Below are 22,789 nucleotides of genomic sequence, written 5' to 3'. Positions count from 1 at the left end.
CAGCCTATTCTGAACACATCACACCTCACAATATTATTTTTAGTCCTAAAATTTGCACCGAGGTCGCTGTGTGAGTAAGATAAGCGACCCTAGTGGCCGACACAAACACCGGGCCCATCTAGGAGTGGCACTGCAGTGTCACGCAGGATGTCCCTTCCAAAAAACCCTCCCCAAACAGCACATGACGCAAAGAAAAAAAGAGGCGCAATGAGGTAGCTGTGTGAGTAAGATTAGCGACCCTAGTGGCCGACACAAACACCGGGCCCATCTAGGAGTGGCACTGCAGTGTCACGCAGGATGTCCCTTCCAAAAAACCCTCCCCAAACAGCACATGACGCAAAGAAAAAAAGAGGCGCAATGAGGTAGCTGACTGTGTGAGAAAGATAAGCGACCCTAGTGGCCGACACAAACACCGGGCCCATCTAGGAGTGGCACTGCAGTGTCACGCAGGATGTCCCTTCCAAAAAACCCTCCCCAAACAGCACATGACGCAAAGAAAAAAAGAGGCGCAATGAGGTAGCTGACTGTGTGAGAAAGATAAGCGACCCTAGTGGCCGACACAAACACCGGGCCCATCTAGGAGTGGCACTGCAGTGTCACGCAGGATGTCCCTTCCAAAAAACCCTCCCCAAACAGCACATGACGCAAAGAAAAAAAGAGGCGCAATGAGGTAGCTGTGTGAGTAAGATTAGCGACCCTAGTGGCCGACACAAACACCGGGCCCATCTAGGAGTGGCACTGCAGTGTCACGCAGGATGTCCCTTCCAAAAAACCCTCCCCAAACAGCACATGACGCAAAGAAAAAAAGAGGCGCAATGAGGTAGCTGACTGTGTGAGAAAGATAAGCGACCCTAGTGGCCGACACAAACACCGGGCCCATCTAGGAGTGGCACTGCAGTGTCACGCAGGATGTCCCTTCCAAAAAACCCTCCCCAAACAGCACATGACGCAAAGAAAAAAAGAGGCGCAATGAGGTAGCTGTGTGAGAAAGATAAGCGACCCTAGTGGCCGACACAAACACCGGGCCCATCTAGGAGTGGCACTGCAGTGTCACGCAGGATGTCCCTTCCAAAAAACCCTCCCCAAACAGCACATGACGCAAAGAAAAATAAAAGAAAAAAGAGGTGCAAGATGGAATTGTCCTTGGGCCCTTCCCACCCACCCTTATGTTGTATAAACAAAACAGGACATGCACACTTTAACCAACCCATCATTTCAGTGACAGGGTCTGCCACACGACTGTGACTGAAATGACGGGTTGGTTTGGACCCCCACCAAAAAAGAAGCAATTAATCTCTCCTTGCACAAACTGGCTCTACAGAGGCAAGATGTCCACCTCATCATCATCCTCCGATATATCACCGTGTACATCCCCCTCCTCACAGATTATCAATTCGTCCCCACTGGAATCCACCATGTCAGCTCCCTGTGTACTTTGTGGAGGCAATTGCTGCTGGTCAATGTCTCCGCGGAGGAATTGATTATAATTCATTTTAATGAACATCATCTTCTCCACATTTTCTGGATGTAACCTCGTACGCCGATTGCTGACAAGGTGAGCGGCGGCACTAAACACTCTTTCGGAGTACACACTTGTGGGAGGGCAACTTAGGTAGAATAAAGCCAGTTTGTGCAAGGGCCTCCAAATTGCCTCTTTTTCCTGCCAGTATAAGTACGGACTGTGTGACGTGCCTACTTGGATGCGGTCACTCATATAATCCTCCACCATTCTATCAATGGTGATAGAATCATATGCAGTGACAGTAGACGACATGTCCGTAATGGTTGTCAGGTCCTTCAGTCCGGACCAGATGTCAGCATCAGCAGTCGCTCCAGACTGCCCTGCATCACCGCCAGCGGGTGGGCTCGGAATTCTGAGCCTTTTCCTCGCAGCCCCAGTTGCGGGAGAATGTGAAGGAGGAGATGTTGACAGGTCGCGTTCCGCTTGACTTGACAATTTTCTCACCAGCAGGTCTTTGAAACCCAGCAGACTTGTGTGCGCCGGAAAGAGAGATCCAAGGTAGGTTTTAAATCTAGGATCGAGCACGGTGGCCAAAATGTAGTGCTCTGATTTCAACAGATTGACCACCCGTGAATCCTTGTTAAGCGAATTAAGGGCTCCATCCACAAGTCCCACATGCCTAGCGGAATCGCTCTGTCTTAGCTCCTCCTTCAATGTCTCCAGCTTCTTCTGCAAAAGCCTGATGAGGGGAATGACCTGACTCAGGCTGGCAGTGTCTGAACTGACTTCACGTGTGGCAAGTTCAAAAGGTTGCAGAACCTTGCACAACGTTGAAATCATTCTCCACTGCGCTTGAGACAGGTGCATTCCACCTCCTATATCGTGGTCAGTTGTATAGGCTTGAATGGCCTTTTGCTGCTCCTCCAACCTCTGAAGCATATAGAGGGTTGAATTCCACCTCGTTACCACCTCCTGCTTCAGATGATGGCAGGGCAGGTTCAGGCGTTTTTGGTGGTGCTCCAGTCTTCTGTACGTGCTGCCTGTACGCCGAAAGTGTCCCGCAATTTTTCTGGCCACCGACAGCATCTCTTGCACGCCCCTGTCGTTTTTTAAAAAATTCTGCACCACCAAATTCAAGGTATGTGCAAAACATGGGACGTGCTGGAATTTGCCCAGATGTAATGCACGCACAATATTGCTGGCGTTGTCCGATGCCACAAATCCACAGGAGAGTCCAATTGGGGTAAGCCATTCCGCGATGATCTTCCTCAGTTGCCGTAAGAGGTTTTCAGCTGTGTGCGTATTCTGGAAACCGGTGATACAAAGCGTAGCCTGCCTAGGAACGAGTTGGCGTTTGCGAGATGCTGCTACTGGTGCCGCCGCTGCTGTTCTTGCGGCGGGAGTCCATACATCTACCCAGTGGGCTGTCACAGTCATATAGTCCTGACCCTGCCCTGCTCCACTTGTCCACATGTCCGTGGTTAAGTGGACATTGGGTACAGCTGCATTTTTTAGGACACTGGTGACTCTTTTTCTGAGGTCTGTGTACATTTTCGGTATCGCAACCCTAGAGAAATGGAACCTAGATGGTATTTGGTACCGGGGACACAGTACCTCCAACAAGTCTTTAGTTGGCTCTGCAGTAATGATGGATACCGGAACCACGTTTCTCACCACCCAGGATGTCAAGGCCTCAGTTATCCGCTTTGCAGTAGGATGACTGCTGTGATATTTAATCTTCCTCGCAAATGACTGTTGGACAGTCAATTGCTTGGTGGAAGTAGTAAAAGTGGTCTTACGACTTCCTCTCTGGGATGACCATCGACTCCCAGCAGCAACAACAGCAGCGCCAGCAGCAGTAGGCGTTACACGCAAGGATGCATCGGAGGAATCCCAGGCAGGAGAGGAATCGTCAGAATTGCCAGTGACATGGCCTGCAGGACTATTGGCATTCCTGGGGAAGGAGGAAATTGACACTGAGGGAGTTGGTGGGGTGGTTTGCGTGAGCTTGGTTACAAGAGGAAGGGATTTACTGGTCAGTGGAGTGCTTCCGCTGTCACCCAAAGTTTTTGAACTTGTCACTGACTTATTATGAATGCGCTGCAGGTGACGTATAAGGGAGGATGTTCCGAGGTGGTTAACGTCCTTACCCCTACTTATTACAGCTTGACAAAGGGAACACACGGCTTGACACCTGTTGTCCGCATTTCTGGTGAAATACCTCCACACCGAAGAGCTGATTTTTTTGGTATTTTCACCTGGCATGTCAACGGCCATATTCGTCCCACGGACAACAGGTGTCTCCCCGGGTGCCTGACTTAAACAAACCACCTCACCATCAGAATCCTCCTTGTCAATTTCCTCCCCAGCGCCAGCAACACCCATATCCTCCTCATCCTGGTGGACTTCAACACTGACATCTTCAATCTCACTATCAGGAACTGGACTGCGGGTGCTCCTTCCAGCACTTGCAGGGGGCGTGCAAATGGTGGAAGGCGCATGCTCTTCACATCCAGTGTTGGGAAGGTCAGGCATCGCAACCGACACAATTGGACTCTCCTTGTGGATTTGGGATTTCGAAGAACGCACAGTTCTTTGCTGTGCTTTTGCCAGCTTAAGTCGTTTCATTTTTCTAGCGAGAGGCTGAGTGCTTCCATCCTCATGTGAAGCTGAACCACTAGCCATGAACATAGGCCAGGGCCTCAGCCGTTCCTTGCCACTCCGTGTGGTAAATGGCATATTGGCAAGTTTACGCTTCTCCTCCGACAATTTTAGTTTAGGTTTTGGAGTCCTTTTTTTTCTGATATTTGGTGTTTTGGATTTGACATGCTCTGTACTATGACATTGGGCATCGGCCTTGGCAGACGACGTTGCTGGCATTTCATCGTCTCGGCCATGACTAGTGGCAGCAGCTTCAGCACGAGGTGGAAGTGGATCTTGATCTTTCCCTAATTTTGGAACCTCAACTTTTTTGTTCTCCATATTTTATAGGCAGAACTAAAAGGCACCTCAGGTAAACAATGGAGATGGATGGATTGGATACTAGTATACAATTATGGACGGACTGCCACGGTTAGGTGGTATAAAAAAACCACGGTTAGGTGGTATATATTATAATAATAATACAATTATGGATGGACGGACTGCCTGCCGACTGCCGACACAGAGGTAGCCACAGCCGTGAACTACCGCACTGTACACTGGTTGATAAAGAGATAGTAGTATACTCGTAACAACTAGTATGACACTATGACGACGGTATAAAGAAAGAAAAAAAAATACCACGGTTAGGTGGTATATATTATAATAATAATACAATTATGGATGGACGGACTGCCTGCCGACTGCCGACACAGAGGTAGCCACAGCCGTGAACTACCGCACTGTACACTGGTTGATAAAGAGATAGTAGTATACTCGTAACAACTAGTATGACACTATGACGACGGTATAAAGAATGAAAAAAAAACCACGGTTAGGTGGTATATATTATAATAATAATACAATTATGGATGGACGGACTGCCTGCCGACTGCCGACACAGAGGTAGCCACAGCCGTGAACTACCGCACTGTACACTGGTTGATAAAGAGATAGTAGTATACTCGTAACAACTAGTATGACACTATGACGACGGTATAAAGAAAGAAAAAAAAATACCACGGTTAGGTGGTATATATTATAATAATAATACAATTATGGATGGACGGACTGCCTGCCGACTGCCGACACAGAGGTAGCCACAGCCGTGAACTACCGCACTGTACACTGGTTGATAAAGAGATAGTAGTATACTCGTAACAACTAGTATGACACTATGACGACGGTATAAAGAATGAAAAAAAAACCACGGTTAGGTGGTATATATTATAATAATAATACAATTATGGATGGACGGACTGCCTGCCGACTGCCGACACAGAGGTAGCCACAGCCGTGAACTACCGCACTGTACACTGGTTGATAAAGAGATAGTAGTATACTCGTAACAACTAGTATGACACTATGACGACGGTATAAAGAAAGAAAAAAAAATACCACGGTTAGGTGGTATATATTATAATAATAATACAATTATGGATGGACGGACTGCCTGCCGACTGCCGACACAGAGGTAGCCACAGCCGTGAACTACCGCACTGTACACTGGTTGATAAAGAGATAGTAGTATACTCGTAACAACTAGTATGACACTATGACGACGGTATAAAGAATGAAAAAAAAACCACGGTTAGGTGGTATATATTATAATAATAATACAATTATGGATGGACGGACTGCCTGCCGACTGCCGACACAGAGGTAGCCACAGCCGTGAACTACCGCACTGTACACTGGTTGATAAAGAGATAGTAGTATACTCGTAACAACTAGTATGACACTATGACGACGGTATAAAGAATGAAAAAAAAAACACGGTTAGGTGGTATATATTATAATAATAATACAATTATGGATGGACGGACTGCCTGCCGACTGCCGACACAGAGGTAGCCACAGCCGTGAACTACCGCACTGTACACTGGTTGATAAAGAGATAGTAGTATACTCGTAACAACTAGTATGACACTATGACGACGGTATAAAGATAGAAAAAAAAATACCACAGTTAGGTGGTATATATTATAATAATAATACAATTATGGATGGACGGACTGCCTGCCGACTGCCGACACAGAGGTAGCCACAGCCGTGAACTACCGCACTGTACACTGGTTGATAAAGAGATAGTAGTATACTCGTAACAACTAGTATGACACTATGACGACGGTATAAAGAATGAAAAAAAAACCACGGTTAGGTGGTATATATTATAATAATAATACAATTATGGATGGACGGACTGCCTGCCGACTGCCGACACAGAGGTAGCCACAGCCGTGAACTACCGCACTGTACACTGGTTGATAAAGAGATAGTAGTATACTCGTAACAACTAGTATGACACTATGACGACGGTATAAAGAATGAAAAAAAAACCACGGTTAGGTGGTATATATTATAATAATAATACAATTATGGATGGACGGACTGCCTGCCGACTGCCGACACAGAGGTAGCCACAGCCGTGAACTACCGCACTGTACACTGGTTGATAAAGAGATAGTAGTATACTCGTAACAACTAGTATGACACTATGACGACGGTATAAAGAATGGAAAAAAAACCACGGTTAGGTGGTATATATTATAATAATAATACAATTATGGATGGACGGACTGCCTGCCGACTGCCGACACAGAGGTAGCCACAGCCGTGAACTACCGCACTGTACACTGGTTGATAAAGAGATAGTAGTATACTCGTAACAACTAGTATGACACTATGACGACGGTATAAAGAATGAAAAAAAAACCACGGTTAGGTGGTATATATTATAATAATAATACAATTGTGGATGGACGGACTGCCTGCCGACTGCCGACACAGAGGTAGCCACAGCCGTGAACTACCGCACTGTACACTGGTTGATAAAGAGATAGTAGTATACTCGTAACAACTAGTATGACACTATGACGACGGTATAAAGAATGAAAAAAAAACCACGGTTAGGTGGTATATATTATAATAATAATACAATTATGGATGGACGGACTGCCTGCCGACTGCCGACACAGAGGTAGCCACAGCCGTGAACTACCGCACTGTACACTGGTTGATAAAGAGATAGTAGTATACTCGTAACAACTAGTATGACACTATGACGACGGTATAAAGAATGAAAAAAAAACCACGGTTAGGTGGTATATATTATAATAATAATACAATTGTGGATGGACGGACTGCCTGCCGACTGCCGACACAGAGGTAGCCACAGCCGTGAACTACCGCACTGTACACTGGTTGATAAAGAGATAGTAGTATACTCGTAACAACTAGTATGACACTATGACGACGGTATAAAGAATGAAAAAAAAACCACGGTTAGGTGGTATATATTATAATAATAATACAATTATGGATGGACGGACTGCCTGCCGACTGCCGACACAGAGGTAGCCACAGCCGTGAACTACCGCACTGTACACTGGTTGATAAAGAGATAGTAGTATACTCGTAACAACTAGTATGACACTATGACGACGGTATAAAGAATGAAAAAAAAACCACGGTTAGGTGGTATATATTATAATAATAATACAATTATGGATGGACGGACTGCCTGCCGACTGCCGACACAGAGGTAGCCACAGCCGTGAACTACCGCACTGTACACTGGTTGATAAAGAGATAGTAGTATACTCGTAACAACTAGTATGACACTATGACGGTATAAAGAATGAAAAAAAAACCACGGTTAGGTGGTATATATTATAATAATAATACAATTATGGATGGACGGACTGCCTGCCGACTGCCGACACAGAGGTAGCCACAGCCGTGAACTACCGCACTGTACACTGGTTGATAAAGAGATAGTAGTATACTCGTAACAACTAGTATGACACTATGACGACGGTATAAAGAAAGAAAAAAAAATACCACAGTTAGGTGGTATATATTATAATAATAATACAATTATGGATGGACGGACTGCCTGCCGACTGCCGACACAGAGGTAGCCACAGCCGTGAACTACCGCACTGTACACTGGTTGATAAAGAGATAGTAGTATACTCGTAACAACTAGTATGACACTATGACGACGGTATAAAGAATGAAAAAAAAACCACGGTTAGGTGGTATATATTATAATAATAATACAATTATGGATGGACGGACTGCCTGCCGACTGCCGACACAGAGGTAGCCACAGCCGTGAACTACCGCACTGTACACTGGTTGATAAAGAGATAGTAGTATACTCGTAACAACTAGTATGACACTATGACGACGGTATAAAGAATGAAAAAAAAACCACGGTTAGGTGGTATATATTATAATAATAATACAATTATGGATGGACGGACTGCCTGCCGACTGCCGACACAGAGGTAGCCACAGCCGTGAACTACCGCACTGTACACTGGTTGATAAAGAGATAGTAGTATACTCGTAACAACTAGTATGACACTATGACGGTATAAAGAATGAAAAAAAAACCACGGTTAGGTGGTATATATTATAATAATAATACAATTATGGATGGACGGACTGCCTGCCGACTGCCGACACAGAGGTAGCCACAGCCGTGAACTACCGCACTGTACACTGGTTGATAAAGAGATAGTAGTATACTCGTAACAACTAGTATGACACTATGACGACGGTATAAAGAAAGAAAAAAAAATACCACGGTTAGGTGGTATATATTGTAATACAATTATGGATGGACGGACTGCCTGCCGAGTTCCGACTGCCGACACAGAGGTAGCCACAGCCGTGAACTACCGCACTGTACTGTGTCTGCTGCTAATATAGACTGGTTGATAAAGAGATAGTATACAATACATACAACAATATACTACTATACTGGTGGTCAGGCACTGGTCACCACTAGTCACACTGGCAGTGGCACTCCTGCAGCAAAAGTGTGCACTGTTTAATTTTAAATTAATATAATATTATGTACTCCTGGGGGCTCCTGCTATAACAACCTGCAGTGCTCCCCAGTCTCCCCCACAATTATTATAAGCTTTGCCTTTTATACATTGATGTGCAGCACACTGGGCTGAGCTGAGTGCACACAGACTGAGTCACACTGTGTGACTGGCTGCTGCTGTGTATCGTTTTTTTTCAGGCAGAGAACGGATATAGCAGAGAGCGGATATATTATATTAAAATAAATAAAAGTTAACTAACAACAACTGCACTGGTCACTGTGGTAAACTCTGTCTGACTCTGCACAATCTCTCTCTCTCTTCTAATCTAATTTCTAATGGAGAGGACGCCAGCCACGTCCTCTCCCTATCAATCTCAATGCACGTGTGAAAATGGCGGCGACGCGCGGCTCCTTATATAGAATCCGAGTCTCGCGAGAATCCGACAGCGTCATGATGACGTTCGGGCGCGCTCGGGTTAACCGAGCAAGGCGGGAGGATCCGAGTCTGCTCGGACCCGTGAAAAAAACATGAAGTTCGTGCGGGTTCGGTTTCAGAGAAACCGAACCCGCTCATCTCTAATTTATAATGATTTAAAAGATTAAAAGCCAGCAGTGGCTGCCATAAGTAATGAAGATGTGTAACCCTTTCAATAAAATTCAAGGCAACACGGGGCTGGGTTCTTGTGCACTCTGTGAGCTGTTAGCTTGTTGTTGGTGAAACAGGAACCCTTGGTAACGTGCTGTAGGTCTCTGCAGATGCACACGAACATTTGCAGCTGTATAATGTTATTTTGCCATTATTATGTCACCTACAATAGTGAAACAGCTCTGTTTACCAGAAAACATTTGGAAGTTGCTCACTGCATGCTGTCATACTGCTAGAAGAATGCCAACTTTACGGCACTTGAAAGTGCAGCCATAAGTTCAGTATGGGAGTGGGGCCCGCAAAAATAAATGTGTGCGCCCCTCTTTCTGGGTCCAACCAGCCCCAATGCTAATAGCACTAGGCAGGGGCGTAACTAGAACATTGTCACTAAAATGCCCCTTAGTGAAGCAGGAGGGAGAGAGAGTGAGGGGAGTGAGGAGACAAAGAGGGTGTCAGGGAGATGGAGAAAGAGAGAGAAGAGCGAGAAAAAGAGGGAGAGAGAGAAGGCTTCAGGTAAAAAGAGAAAATGAGAGAGAGAGAGAGAGCAGCAAGAGAAAGGGTGTCAGGGAGAAAGAGAGAAAGAAATGAGAGGGCACCAGGGAGAGAGAGAGAGAGACAGAGATACAGGTTATCAGAGAGGGAGGGTGTCAGACAGAGAGAGGGGGAGGAGAAAGAAAGAGGGACGGCAGCGAACGGCAGTGAGAGAATGTCAGGGAGAGAAAGAGGGAGAAACAGAGGGAAAGAGAGAGGGTGTAAGGGAGAGAGGGGTGTCAGATAGAGAAAAAGAGACAGTGTCAGGGAGAGAGTGTCACAGAGAGAGAGAGACAGCATCAGAGAGGGAGAGAGACAGCGTCAGGAAGAGACTGTCAGGGAGAGAGAGACAATGTCGGGAAGAGAGAAGAAGACACAAAGAGAGAGGGAAAGAATGTCAGGGAGAGCATCAGGGAGAGACAGTGTAAGGGAAAGAGAGGGAGAGATACAGTGTCAAGGAGAGAGGGTTAGGGGGAGAGACAGTTTTAGGGAGAGAGAGAGAGTGTCAAGGAGGGATGGCGAGAGAGACTGTCAAGGAGGGAGGGTGAAAGGGCGAAAGAGAGAAAGAAAGAAACAGTGTCAGGCGGAAAGAGAGAGAGAGTCAGGGAGAGAGAGAAATAGAGAGAGGAACAGTTTAAGGGAGAGAGTACGTCAGGGCAAGAGAGGGAAAGAGAGACAGTGTCAGGGAGAGAGAGACAGTGTCAGGGGGAGAGACAGTGTCAAAGAGAGAGAGAGAGCGACAGTCAGTGTCAAGTGGGAAGGATAGAGAGAGTGTCAGGGGGAGAGAGAGTGTCAGGGACAGAAAGACAGTCAGTGGCAGGAAGGTGAGATAGAGAGACAAACAGTGTCAGGGAGAGACAGTGTCAGGGGGAGAGAGAGAGTAAGTATTAGGGAGAGAGACAATGTCACGGAGAGAGTGAGAGTGTGTCAAGGATAGAGGCAGAGAGAGAGAGACAATTTCAGGAAGAGAGTGAGGGAGAGAGTGTCGTTGAGAGAGACAGTGTCAGAGAGTTTCAGGGGGAAGAGAGAGAGAGTGTCAGGGAGAGAGAGTGGAAGAGAGAGACAGTGTCAGGGAGAGATAGAGTGTCGGAAAGAGAGAGAGACAGTGTCAGGAAGAGAGTGAGGGAGATAGAGACAGTGCCGGGGAGAGAGAGAGCGAGAAAAAGAACAGAGAGAGGGGGGGGAGGGGGAACAAGCAAGAGAGATACTACATCAGTGCAGCAATGAGCTCAGGTTTCTGATGGGGTGGGCACTACACAGCATTTGGCCCCACTCCCTAAACACCCGGTCTGTCTGGCGGACGAAGGGGGAGCAGCGGCCTTTGGAGGCAGCCCGTGACCGGGTGCAGGGGGAGCAGCGGGCCGTGGAAACCCACGGTAGTTCCGCCATTGGCACTAGGGCCTTTCTCCATACCAATGTTGGCAGTAAGTACAGAGGTAATCGTAATTGTAATAATTAATATTGCATTTTTACAGGTGAACTACTAGCCACAGCACACCTGCCAGGGCATGATGGCACTTGGAGACGCTTACTCAGACTGACTGACACCTGGCCACTTGCAAGAACAGGAAATCTGTGTCCTACAATGCAAACCCTGGCCTTGGCACTCCCATAAACCGGGGGACACACTCCCCCATCTCTGGGAACACAGGACAGTGACAACCCCTCCCCGCCCCCAAACATCTGCAGCATGCGGCCTGGGGGCACTACATGCAAGGAAGCAGGACTCGTTCTGCATATGCGCACAATGGGGCGCGCACAGACCCACAAACATCGGTTAAGTATGTAAACCATCAAGGAGGCACAAGGGGCACAGATAAATCTATTTTTAACCACTGCCTGCTGATCATTGCAGCGATTATAGCTGGGTGCATCTGTACAGTTTCCAGGATTTTTGTTTTTATTGCGAGAGGCACAAATGTGCGCCGCATCGCTCTCAGAGAGTAGCCGGTCACAACGTGAAGAAGAGCAATCAAAATAAACAGTATAAGGTAAATGTCTGGACTGCAGGATGCAGAATGTGGGGGCTGGAGAGACTGAAGGGGGCTGGCTGGAGAGACCGAAGGGGGCTGAATGAATTTATAAAAGGGGGATGGCTGGAGAGACCGAAGGGGGCTGAATGAATTTATAAAAGGGGGATGGCTGGAGAGCCTGAAGGGGGCTGGCTGGAGCGACAGAAGGGGGTACTGGCTGGAGAGACAGAAGGGGGGTACTGGCTGGAGAGACAGAAGGAGGTACTGGCTGGAGAGACAGAAGGAGGGTTGGGTGGAGAGACAGAAGGGGGGTACTGGCTGGAGCGACAAAAGGGGGTACTGGCTGGAGAGACAGAAGGGGGGTACTGGCTGGAGCGACAGGAGGAGGTACTGGCTGGAGAGACAGAAGGGGAGTACTGGCTGGAGCGACAGAAGGGGGTACTGGCTGGAGAGACAGAAGGGGGTACTGGCTGGAGAGACAGAAGGGGGTACTGGCTGGAGCGACAGAAGGGGTAACTGGCTGGAGAGACAGAAGGGGGTACAGGCTGGAGCGACAGAAGGGGGTACTGGCTGGAGCGACAGAAGGGGGTACTGGCTGGAGAGACAGAAGTGGGGGTACTGGCTGGAGCGACAGAAGGGGGTACTGGCTGGAGAGACAGAAGGGGGGTTGGCTGGAGAGACAGAAGGAGGGTTGGCTGGAAAGGCAGAAGGGGGGTTAGCTGGAGAGACAGAAGGGGGTACTGGCTGCAGAGACAGAAGGGGGCTGCCTGGAGACACAGAATGAAGGTCTGGCTGGGGAGAGACAGAAAGGGTGCTGGCCTGTGAGACAGAGGGGAGCTGGCAAGTGAGACAGAAGGGGGTGGCGGAGAGACAGAAGGGGTGTTGGCCTGTGCGACAGAAGGAGAGACAGAAGGGGGCTGGCTGGAGAGACACTGGGAAGCTGTCCCCTCAGCTGTGCTACTGCTCTAGGGCCGGCACAATCGTCTATTTGTGCCTGGTGTGAACTTACGCCCCTGGGCATGCCCCGTTTGCTAATCAGGTACTGGACAGTGCTCTGTTTCTCCGCAACTGGCCAGCTTACTACATATCAGTACTATTCACCAGTCAAGTGCATTGGCAGCAGAAACAAGGAGTGGGGACTGACCAATTACCAACCAGCAAACGCCGGCCACAGTTTTTAAATTGAGCAGATTAGCCGAATATCGAGTTTTATGGTAAGAACTTACCTTTGTTAAAACTCTTTCTGCGAGGTACACTGGGCTCCACAAGGATAGACATTGGGGTGTAGAGTAGGATCTTGATCCGAAGCACCAACAGGCTCAAAAGCTTTGACCTTCTTCCCAAGATGCATAGCGCCGCCTCCTATATCACCCCGCCTCCGTGCACAGGATCTCAGTTTTTAGTTAACAAGCCCAATGCAGTAGCAGGAAAAGAGACGACAACGGTTAGTAGCCACATACACCACACTCTCCCGACAGGAGAAGTGTCAGCGGCTAATGCCATACCAACCCAAATAAGCTAAGTGCATCAGGGTGGGCGCCTTGTGGAGCCCAGTGTACCTCGCAGAAAGAGTTTTAACAAAGGTAAGTTCTTACCATAAAACTCGTTTTCTGCTGCGGGGTACACTGGGCTCCACAAGGATAGACATTGGGGATGTCCTAAAGCAGTTCCTTATGGGAGGGGACGCACAGTAGCGGGCACAAGAACCCGGCATCCAAAGGAAGTATCCTGGGAAGCGGCGGTATCGAAGGCATAGAACCTAATGAACGTGTTCACTGAGGACCACGTAGCTGCCATGCACAATTGTTCAAGGGTCGCACCACGGCGGGCCGCCCAAGAAGGTCCAACAGACCGAGTAGAATGGGCCGTAATGTGAGCAGGAGCTGACAGACCAGCCCTCACATAAGGATGTGCAATCACCATTCTAATCCATCTGGCCAAAGTCTGCTTGTGAGCAGGCCAGCCCCGTTTGTGAAATCCAAACAGAATAAAGAGAGAATCAGATTTCCTAACAGAAGCAGTTCTCCTCACATAGATACAGAGAGCCCGTACCACATCCAAATACCGCTCTTTGGGAGACAGATCAGGAGAAACAAGTGCCAGAACCACAATCTCCTGGGTAAGGTGGAACGAAGAAACCACCTTAGGCAAATAAACGGGACGAGTCCTAAGAACCGCCTGGTCACGGTGAAATATCAGATATGGGGAACTACAAGACAAGGCACCCAAATCCGACACTCTTCTAGCTGAAGCAATAGCCAGCAGAAACACCACCTTAAGGAAAAAAAACACTTAAGATCAGCTGAACCAAGAGTTTCAAACGGAGACTCTTGTAACGCCTCCAAAACCACCTACAAGTCCCAAGGAGCCACAGGCGGGACATAGGGAGGTTGGATACGCAACACACCCTGAGTAAAGGTATGCACATCAGGTAAGGTCGCAATTTTTCTCTGAAACCACACCGACAAGGCATATATTTGAACCTTGAGGGAGGCCAAACGCAGGCCTAAGTCCAGGCCCTGCTGAAGAAAAGCCAACAACTTGGCTATACTAAACTTGGAAGCGTCATAATCGTTAGATGCGCACCAAACAAAGTAAGAATGCCAGACCCTATAGTAAATCCGAGCCGAAGCCGGTTTCCGGGCCCGCAACATAGTTTGAATGACTGCCTCAGAAAACCCTTTAGCCCTTAAGACGGAAGCTTCAAGAGCCACGCCGTCAAAGACAGCCGGGCTAGGTCCTGATAGACACAGGGGCCCTGAATGAGGAGGTCTGGGCGTTGTGGAAGTAGAATTGGACGCCCTGACGATAGGCCTTGCAGGTCTAAGAACCAGTGCCATCTGGGCCACGCTGGAGCTATGAGAAGCAGAATTCCTTTTTCTTGCTTGAACTTCCGAATTACCCTGGGCAGGAGCGACACCGGAGTGAACACGTACGGCAGCCGAAACCTCCATGGTACCGCCAGCGCACCCACGAATGCTGCTTGAGGATCCCTTGTCCTTGCTCCGAAGACCGGTACCTTGTGATTGTGTCGAGACGCCATCAGATCTACGTCTGGAAGGCCCCACCTTTCTAATAGGAGTTGAAACACTTCTGGATGGAGGCCCCACTCGCCGGCATGCACGTCCTGACGACTGAGAAAGTCTGCTTCCCAATTCAGGACTCCCGGAATGAATATTGCCGTTCTGCCCACTGTAGAATCCGTGAGACTTCCTTCATTGCTAGGCGGCTTCGAGTGCCGCCTTGATGATTTATGTAAGCCACTGTGGTGGCGTTGTCCGACTGTACTTGAACAGGACAGTTCTGAATTAAATGCTGGGCTAGGTTCAAGGCATTGAAGACCGCCCGCAACTCCAGAATATTGATCGAGAGGAGGGACTCCTCCTTGGTCCACCGCCCCTGAAGGGAGTGTTGCTCCAGCACCGCACCCCAACCTCTTAGACTGGCATCTGTTGTCAACAGGACCCAGTCGGATATCCAGAACGGACGGCCCCTGCACAGTTGTTGGTCCCGGAGCCACCAGAGCAGCGACAGATGGACCTCCGGAGTCAATGAGATCATTTGAGACCTGATCCGGTGAGGCAGGCCGTCCCATTTGGCTAGAATCAGCCTCTGGAGAGGGCGAGAGTGAAATTGAGCGTACTCCACCATGTCGAATGCTGACATCATGAGGCCCAGCACCTGCATCGCCGAATGTATCGACACTTGCGGACGAGATAGGAAGCAACGAATCCTGTCCTGAAGTTTCAGGACTTTCTCCTGAGACAGAAACAACTGCTGGTTGTGAGTGTCAAATAGTGCTCCCAGATGCACCATGCTCTGAGCAGGGATCAGGGATGACTTCTTCCAGTTGATGAGCCACCCGTGGGCTTGCAGAAACCAGACCGTCACATCTAGATGACGCAGGAGAAGTTCTGGGGAATTTGCCAGGATTAACAAGTCGTCCAAATACGGCAGTATCCTGACACCTTGACGGCGGAGTACCACCGTCACCACCGCCATGACTTTTGTAAAGACTCGCAGAGCCGTTGTTAAACCAAAAGGTAATGCCCGAAACTGGTAATGGCAGTTGCCAATCGCAAATCTCAGGTATTGCTGATGAGACACTGCTATAGGAATATGCAGGTAAGCATCCTGTATATCCAGGGAGACCATGAAGTCCCCAGGTTCCAAGGCCAGAACTATAGAACGAAGGGTTTCCATCCGGAACCTGGAAACCTTCACAAACCTGTTCAATGCCTTGAGGTTGAGAATGGGCCGGGAGGACCCATTCGGTTTCGGGACTAGAAACAGTGGAGAATAGTACCCCCGGCCCCTCTGCGAAAGAGGCACCTGTACTACGACTCCTGTATCCAGGAGGGTCTGTACCACCGAATGTAGAGTGTTTGCCTTTGTCTTGTCCAACGGGACATCTGTCTGGCAAAATCGATGAGGGGGTCGGTTTTTGAAGGCTATGGCGTAACCACGCGTGACGATTTCCCGTACCCAGGCATCTGAAGTGGTCTTCAACCATTCCTGGGTATACCCTAGAAGCCGGCCCCCCACCCTGGGATCCCCCAGAGGGAGGCCCGCCCCGTCACGCGGCAGGCATATCTGTCTTGGAAGCTGGCTGACGGGCCGCCCAGGCTCTTTTGGGCTTAGGCTTACCAGGTTTGGAAGTGCGGGCCTGCTTGTTGTACGTCTGACCTTTTGCTTTACCTGAAGGACGAAAAGGGCGAAAGGAAGTACCTTTATCCTTCGACACAGAAGGAGCAGTACTTGGCAGACAGGCAGTTGCCTGTACTTGGCAGTAGCCAAGTCAGCCACAATCTTATTTAAATCCTCCCCAAACAGAATATCTCCCTTAAAAGGGAGTACCTCCAGGGTTTTTCTAGAGTCCAGATCCACAGACCAGGATCTCAGCCACAATATCCGGCGAGCCAGGACTGACGTACTAGAGGCCTTGACTGCCAGGATACCGGCATCAGAAGCCGCCTCTTTAATATAACGAGAAGCTGTGACAATATAAGACAAGCATTGTCTAGCATGGTCAGAGGAGATTTCAGCATCTAACTCCAAGGCCCATGCTTCAATGGCCTCTGCAGCCCAAGTAGCTGCAATAGTGGGCCTTTGTGCAGCACCCGTGAGGGTGTAAATCGCTTTCAGACAACCCTCCACACGTTTATCTGTAGGCTCTTTTAGAGACGTGACGGTGGTGACCGGTAGACCTGAGGAAACCACCATCCTAGCCACATGTGTGTCCACTGGAGGAGGCGTTTCCCAATTCTTAGACAGCTCCGGCGCGAGGGGATAGCGAGCCAGCATCTTCTTTTGAGGCACAAACTTCGTACCCGGGTTTTCCCAGGGTTCCTGACGTATATCAATTAGGTGGTCAGAGTGAGGTAAAACTTGTATAATCACCTTCTGACGCTTGAACCTATCTGGTTTCTTAGGAGGGACGAATGGCTCGGGATCATCCGTAATCTGTAAAATTAACTTAATAGCCTCCAAAAGATCAGGAACATCCACATGTGAACCACCCTCCCCATCAGCCAGAACCTGTGGGGGTCAGTGTAAGTGCCGTCTTCATCCGACGAGGTGTCAGTGACAGCAGTGGATTGTGAGGAGACAAGCGCTCGCTTAGAGGACCCCTTGGACGTAGGTGAGCGACGGTCAGACTTTTAGTAGTCAGGGACTGGTTCAACTTCTTTATTTGAGCAGATAAATCGTCCGCCCACGGCGGGTTAGCTGCAGGGACCACAAACGGTTGCACCGGCATTGGGGGTCCCATAGGGGGTGTTAGTTTATGAACTAGCGTATGCAGAAGCGTGGAAAAAGCGGCCCACGGTGGGTTATTATTTGTCCCCGTTGCCACCGTCCCACTGGGGGGCAAGGAGCCCCCAGAACCAGAGCCCAAAGCTGCTATATTCTCCTCATAGGTATCTGCAGCTTCAGCAACACCGGCAGTGTGTTCAGCCCCAGAACCATTACCCTCAGAAGCAGACATGATATAACTTGCAGTATCAGGCAACACAGTACAATTTGTCAGCAGCACAATACCTCTAGTCAGCACCAGCAGAGATAAAGGAGAGATATGGTGACTAAATCACAGAGAAAAATACGTAATACAGTATATCTTTGTGAAAATCCTATATTAGATAACACCTGACGCACCAAGCCCCTTCAGGTTATAGAATATAGGGATAGCAGGTTGAGTGAAAGACACGAAATGGACACCACTCAGCTATCAAATGCACACACAAATAGTCACAGTCTGTACAATGCAGAGGTTATTACTAACAATAATACTGCACTGGACTAGCTTACACAGCTATATAACAATAGATATAACAGTACACAGTAAGAACTGGATGTATATCACAGGGTAATTACTAGGAAACCCTGACTAAATGCACTCTTTCTTAACTAACACTGACTAAAAAAGGCAGGTAGAATACTTAAGTGTCTTGTAAAGTCACAGCACTGACAACCAGGCGGCTTTACATAGGAGGATTTGCCCAAGCATTCCCAGGAACAGTGAGCTGAGGGATAATGGCGCCGCAGACACTGCCAGGGAGTGAGGGAGAGACAGATATGCAGCTCCAGGGTGGGAACATTTGCAGAAAATGACACCCGGGGGCTGGGGGAGGGGCTCCAGGTCTAAGCCTTATCCCCTCTGCTGGCAAAACCACCGGGTACTGCGGGCTACTTGTAAAAAAGGTTTAGAGAGAAAACCTGACCTGCACCCATGCCCTGGTGATCTAGTGGAATCGCCATTACTGCCACAGTGTCCACCGCCAGCGCGCGCGGCCCGCCTCCCACCGGCCGCGCCGGATCGCGATAAAGTGCGGGTCCCGCGAGCGGGGACCCACTTACCTCCTCCCGAAGTGTGGCCACGCGATCCCGGAGAGCCCCAGCCATGTGTGACTAACTTGGAAGAAAACCGGAGCCTCCTGCTGTAGGTACCCGGCAACCAGGACACGGGAGTGTACAGCGCCGCTGGGGGAGAGATGGAGCTGCAGCAGGCAATGTCTACTGACATCCAGTACAATCTGTGCCTCTGCTGCAGCCCTTGTAGTCTTCTTTTTTCCTCAGAAAAAGCTTTTATAGAGCTGCTGTGAGCAGCTCTTCCTGTTACATGCTTGCACTGCAAGCACCAACTACAAACTGAGCTCCTGTGCACGGAGGCGGGGTGATATAGGAGGTGGCGCTATGCATCTTGGGAAGAAGGTCAAAGCTTTTGAGCCTGTTGGTGCTTCGGATCAAGATCCTACTCTACACCCCAATGTCTATCCTTGTGGAGCCCAGTGTACCCCGCAGCAGAAAGTCCCTTTAATCACTGCCATCCTTCGGTGAAAGATGTGAGTTTTTTTTTCTTTTTATACTAAGGGGTATATTCAATCAGGGTCGGATCCATTCCGACATGCATTTGTCGGAATGGATCTGACAACCCCTATTCAATCTCATCTCAATTCAACTTTTAAAAAGTCGAATTGAGATGAGGGACCCAGAGGAGGAGAGGGGGGGAGCCGCGAGGAGACCAGCGGGCAGACGGAGGAGATCAGCGCTACAGTAGCGCTGCAGGAGGATGTCACACAGCCGCCCGACCTCACGGCAGTGTCAACCTGGCTCCAGCAAGCGTGATCTCACTTGCTGGAGCCGGGTGGATGCTGCCGTGAGCGGCGCGGCTGTGAGACATCCTGCTGCAGCACTGTGTTGTAGCGCTGATCTCCCCTGTCTGCCCGCGGCTGTCCCCCGTTTCCTCCTCTGGGTCCCACATCTCAGTCCGACATTTTTTATGTCGGACTGAGATGGTCGAAAAGGGGGCCAAAACCGACACAAGCACGTGGATCGGCAGCTATTCCGCCGATCCACGTGCTCCTCGACTTGTTGAATATATTGAATAGGTTGGAACCCCTTCCAATCTAAAAAAAGTCGAAAACTGACGTCTTTTCGACAGACAGCAGCTTTCGATGTCAACTGAATATACCCCTAAGTATCTAGTTAATAAAAACAGGAGGAAAAAAATCTCAGCCATATTAGATGTGGCAATCTTTCCATCGAACACCTGAGAAATCAAGGTAGTGAACCTAAAGTATTTTGTGCTCTTTCATTACAAAAACGATAAATTCATGGAGAAATGCATCGCAGTGTTTCCCCTTGATGTACCATACACAAGCAGAACTGTCACTTTGAAGATACAAAAACAAAAAAGTAACTTGTCTACCTGTTTGAGGATATCCGCTGCAGTTTCATGTGAGCAATCAAATATCACATAAAATTCCTGGGCTTTCTTCATCTCTTTGAGCAGAGGACGGGCGTCCTTGTTTCCTGAGGGTAATTGGCGAATTTTTATTTTGATGTTGTATCTTGATGGAGCCTTGATGAGTTCTTGCAGGCGAATTAAACCTAAAGGAGAAAATAATAAATGAAATTAGTTAGACAGTAAAATCCTTACAACTGGAAAGTAAAGATCTCTTCTGATAGCTCAGTAAAAAGTAATTAGCCGTCTTTGTTAAAAACTTAAGCTCTGTAAGACGGGAAGTTTGCAGGCATAGTTTAATGCAAAGTAGCCGTTTAGGGCAGAAGATACGCAGACTGAGCAGGTTTACGTGCAACAAATTTCACAACGCAGCACATGTTGTATAGTAAATGTATAGCTTTGTGCCATATTAACTTCAACCACTTAATAGATGTGCACAGATCCCCGTGTTTTGGTTTTAATCATTGGTTTGTTTTGGGTTTAGCAAAACCACCCTCAAGTGTTTTGGTTTGGATTATGGACTTAGTTATACTCAGGACCAGGGTCGGACTGGCCCACAGGGGTACCAGGGAAACCACTGGTAGGCCCCACTGCCTGGGGGCCCACTCCTTCCTCTAGGGATCAGGTTCCAGACTGTGCACTTGTATTATACAAGGTAGAAATATTGCATTACACTGCACAAGACTATTGTGCATTTCAAGCCTCTGTGGAGGCTGGCCACACCCCTTTGTAGGCTGGTCACACCCCTAAGTATGGGCCCCTATCACTGCACTCCCCCGGTGGGCCCTTGATACCCCAGTCCAACACTGCTCAGGACCCCAAAGTGATCCAAGCCAGGACTCTGTTTGGATAGAGACCAGGAACCAGACTGGCCATCTGGCTCTTCTGGCACATGCCTGAAGGGCCGATGGGCAGGTGGGCAGATCTGGTCCCTCAGAGGGTCGGGAAGGCCGCGTGCACCACAGCCTCCGGCTCTCTGCTTCAGCCGCCCCCACCGTTCTCCATGGAAATGGGGGCGTTCCGCGAGTCCACACCCCCAGCAAGCATCGCCATGCTAACGGAGCGTGCCACGAGTCCACGCTACCATGACTCGCGGCACGCCTCTGTACATCGTGCCGGCGCACCCTCGTGACGTGCGCGCACGCCCCTTCATGAATGCCCGGGCCGAATTAGATCCCCAGTCCCTAGCTGATAGGGGCAATATGTCTTTGCTTTCATCTGACAAGCCTAAAGGGCCGTACTGACGGGGAGATTTCCCCAGAGATGTGTGCTGAGCGGTCTAGCACAGACCGCTCAGCACACATCTCTCCCCTCGCTCAGCACAGCGCGATGTGCTGAGCGAGGGGGGAGACAGGCACGGGGGGCCGCTCATCTCACCCAGCAGTGACATGAGCGACCTGCTAGATTGTGCCTGCATGCAGGCCAATCTAACACCAGCAATCGCGCCGCGCGGGGCCGCGCATCGCTGTTGCCGGTACCCCTACACACAGAGCGATGTTCAGCTAATTACTAAGCAATCTAGTAAAATTGCTTAGAAATTAGCTGAACATCGCTCCGTGTGGGGGAGATTCATCCAAGCTTAGAGAGAGATAATGTAAAGTGGAGAGAGATAAAGTACCAACCAATCAGCTTCTAAGGCTGTGTTTGAAATTTGACAGGAGCTTATTGGTTTGTACTTTATCTCTCTCCACTTCATCTCTCTTTCCAAGCTTGGATACCTTTACGGAGGAAAATGGAAGCAGGTGAAAGCAGAGCGGGCAAATAAGTGATCCATTAGGCGACCTAAGCTCCAGCCTAGGACTCAGTGGGCTCTAAGGAGCCCAAATTACTTTAACCTGTTTTTGTGTGATCCTTTCTGATAAAAAGATGAGGTTGTAAGTGACCCTACAGCAGTATCTTGCCTAGGGCCCACAGGGGTCTTAATCTGAGTGAAAAGTACAGTAAGAGAAGAAAGTATTTACACCTTTCTGAATATACTGGGGCTAATCCCGAGGTGGACGAGGGCCAGTCCTGAGGTGGACAGGGGTTGATCCGACGCGGACGGGAGCCGGTCCTGATGTGGGGGATGATCCTGAGGTGTGTGTGTGCGTGTGTGGGGGGGGGGGAGGGGGGTGATCCTGAGGTGGATGGGGCTGATCCTGAGGTGTACGAGGGCCGATCCCGTGGTGGACGGGGTTCAATCCTGAGGTGGACGGGGGGGGGGGGGGGGGGGGGAATGATCCTGAAATGTGTGCATGGGGGATGATCCTGAGGTGGACGGCGGGCGATCCTAAGGTGTATAGGGGTTGATCCCGAGGTGGACAGGGGGCCAATCCTGAGGTGGACGGGGGCCGATCCTGAGGTGGCCAGGGGCCGATCCTGAAGTGTGTGCGTGTGTGTGTGTGGGAGGGGGGATGATCCTAAGGTGGACGGGGGCTGATCCTGAGGTGGACGAGGGCCGACCCTGAGGTGC

General features: G+C 49.2%; 1 protein-coding gene across 10 annotated transcripts in view; it reads right to left on the bottom strand.

Moving 5' to 3' along the window:
- Nucleotides 1-22,789, bottom strand: part of GRIK1 (glutamate ionotropic receptor kainate type subunit 1) — a 630,706-nt gene that overhangs the window by 260,520 nt on the left and 347,397 nt on the right. For all 10 annotated transcript variants that reach the window (XM_063956430.1, XM_063956421.1, XM_063956422.1 and 7 more), the window contains exon 4: nucleotides 20,302-20,483. In XM_063956430.1, coding sequence (XP_063812500.1) covers nucleotides 20,302-20,483 — 182 coding nt within the window. The remainder of the gene's footprint in view (nucleotides 1-20,301; nucleotides 20,484-22,789) is intronic.

The sequence above is a fragment of the Pseudophryne corroboree genome, chromosome 2 (genome assembly GCF_028390025.1).
Source record: "Pseudophryne corroboree isolate aPseCor3 chromosome 2, aPseCor3.hap2, whole genome shotgun sequence".
Classification (NCBI taxonomy): Eukaryota; Metazoa; Chordata; class Amphibia; order Anura; family Myobatrachidae; genus Pseudophryne; species Pseudophryne corroboree.
The sequence above is the reverse complement of the archived record's forward strand: the minus strand, read 5'-3'. Positions and strand labels throughout refer to the sequence as shown.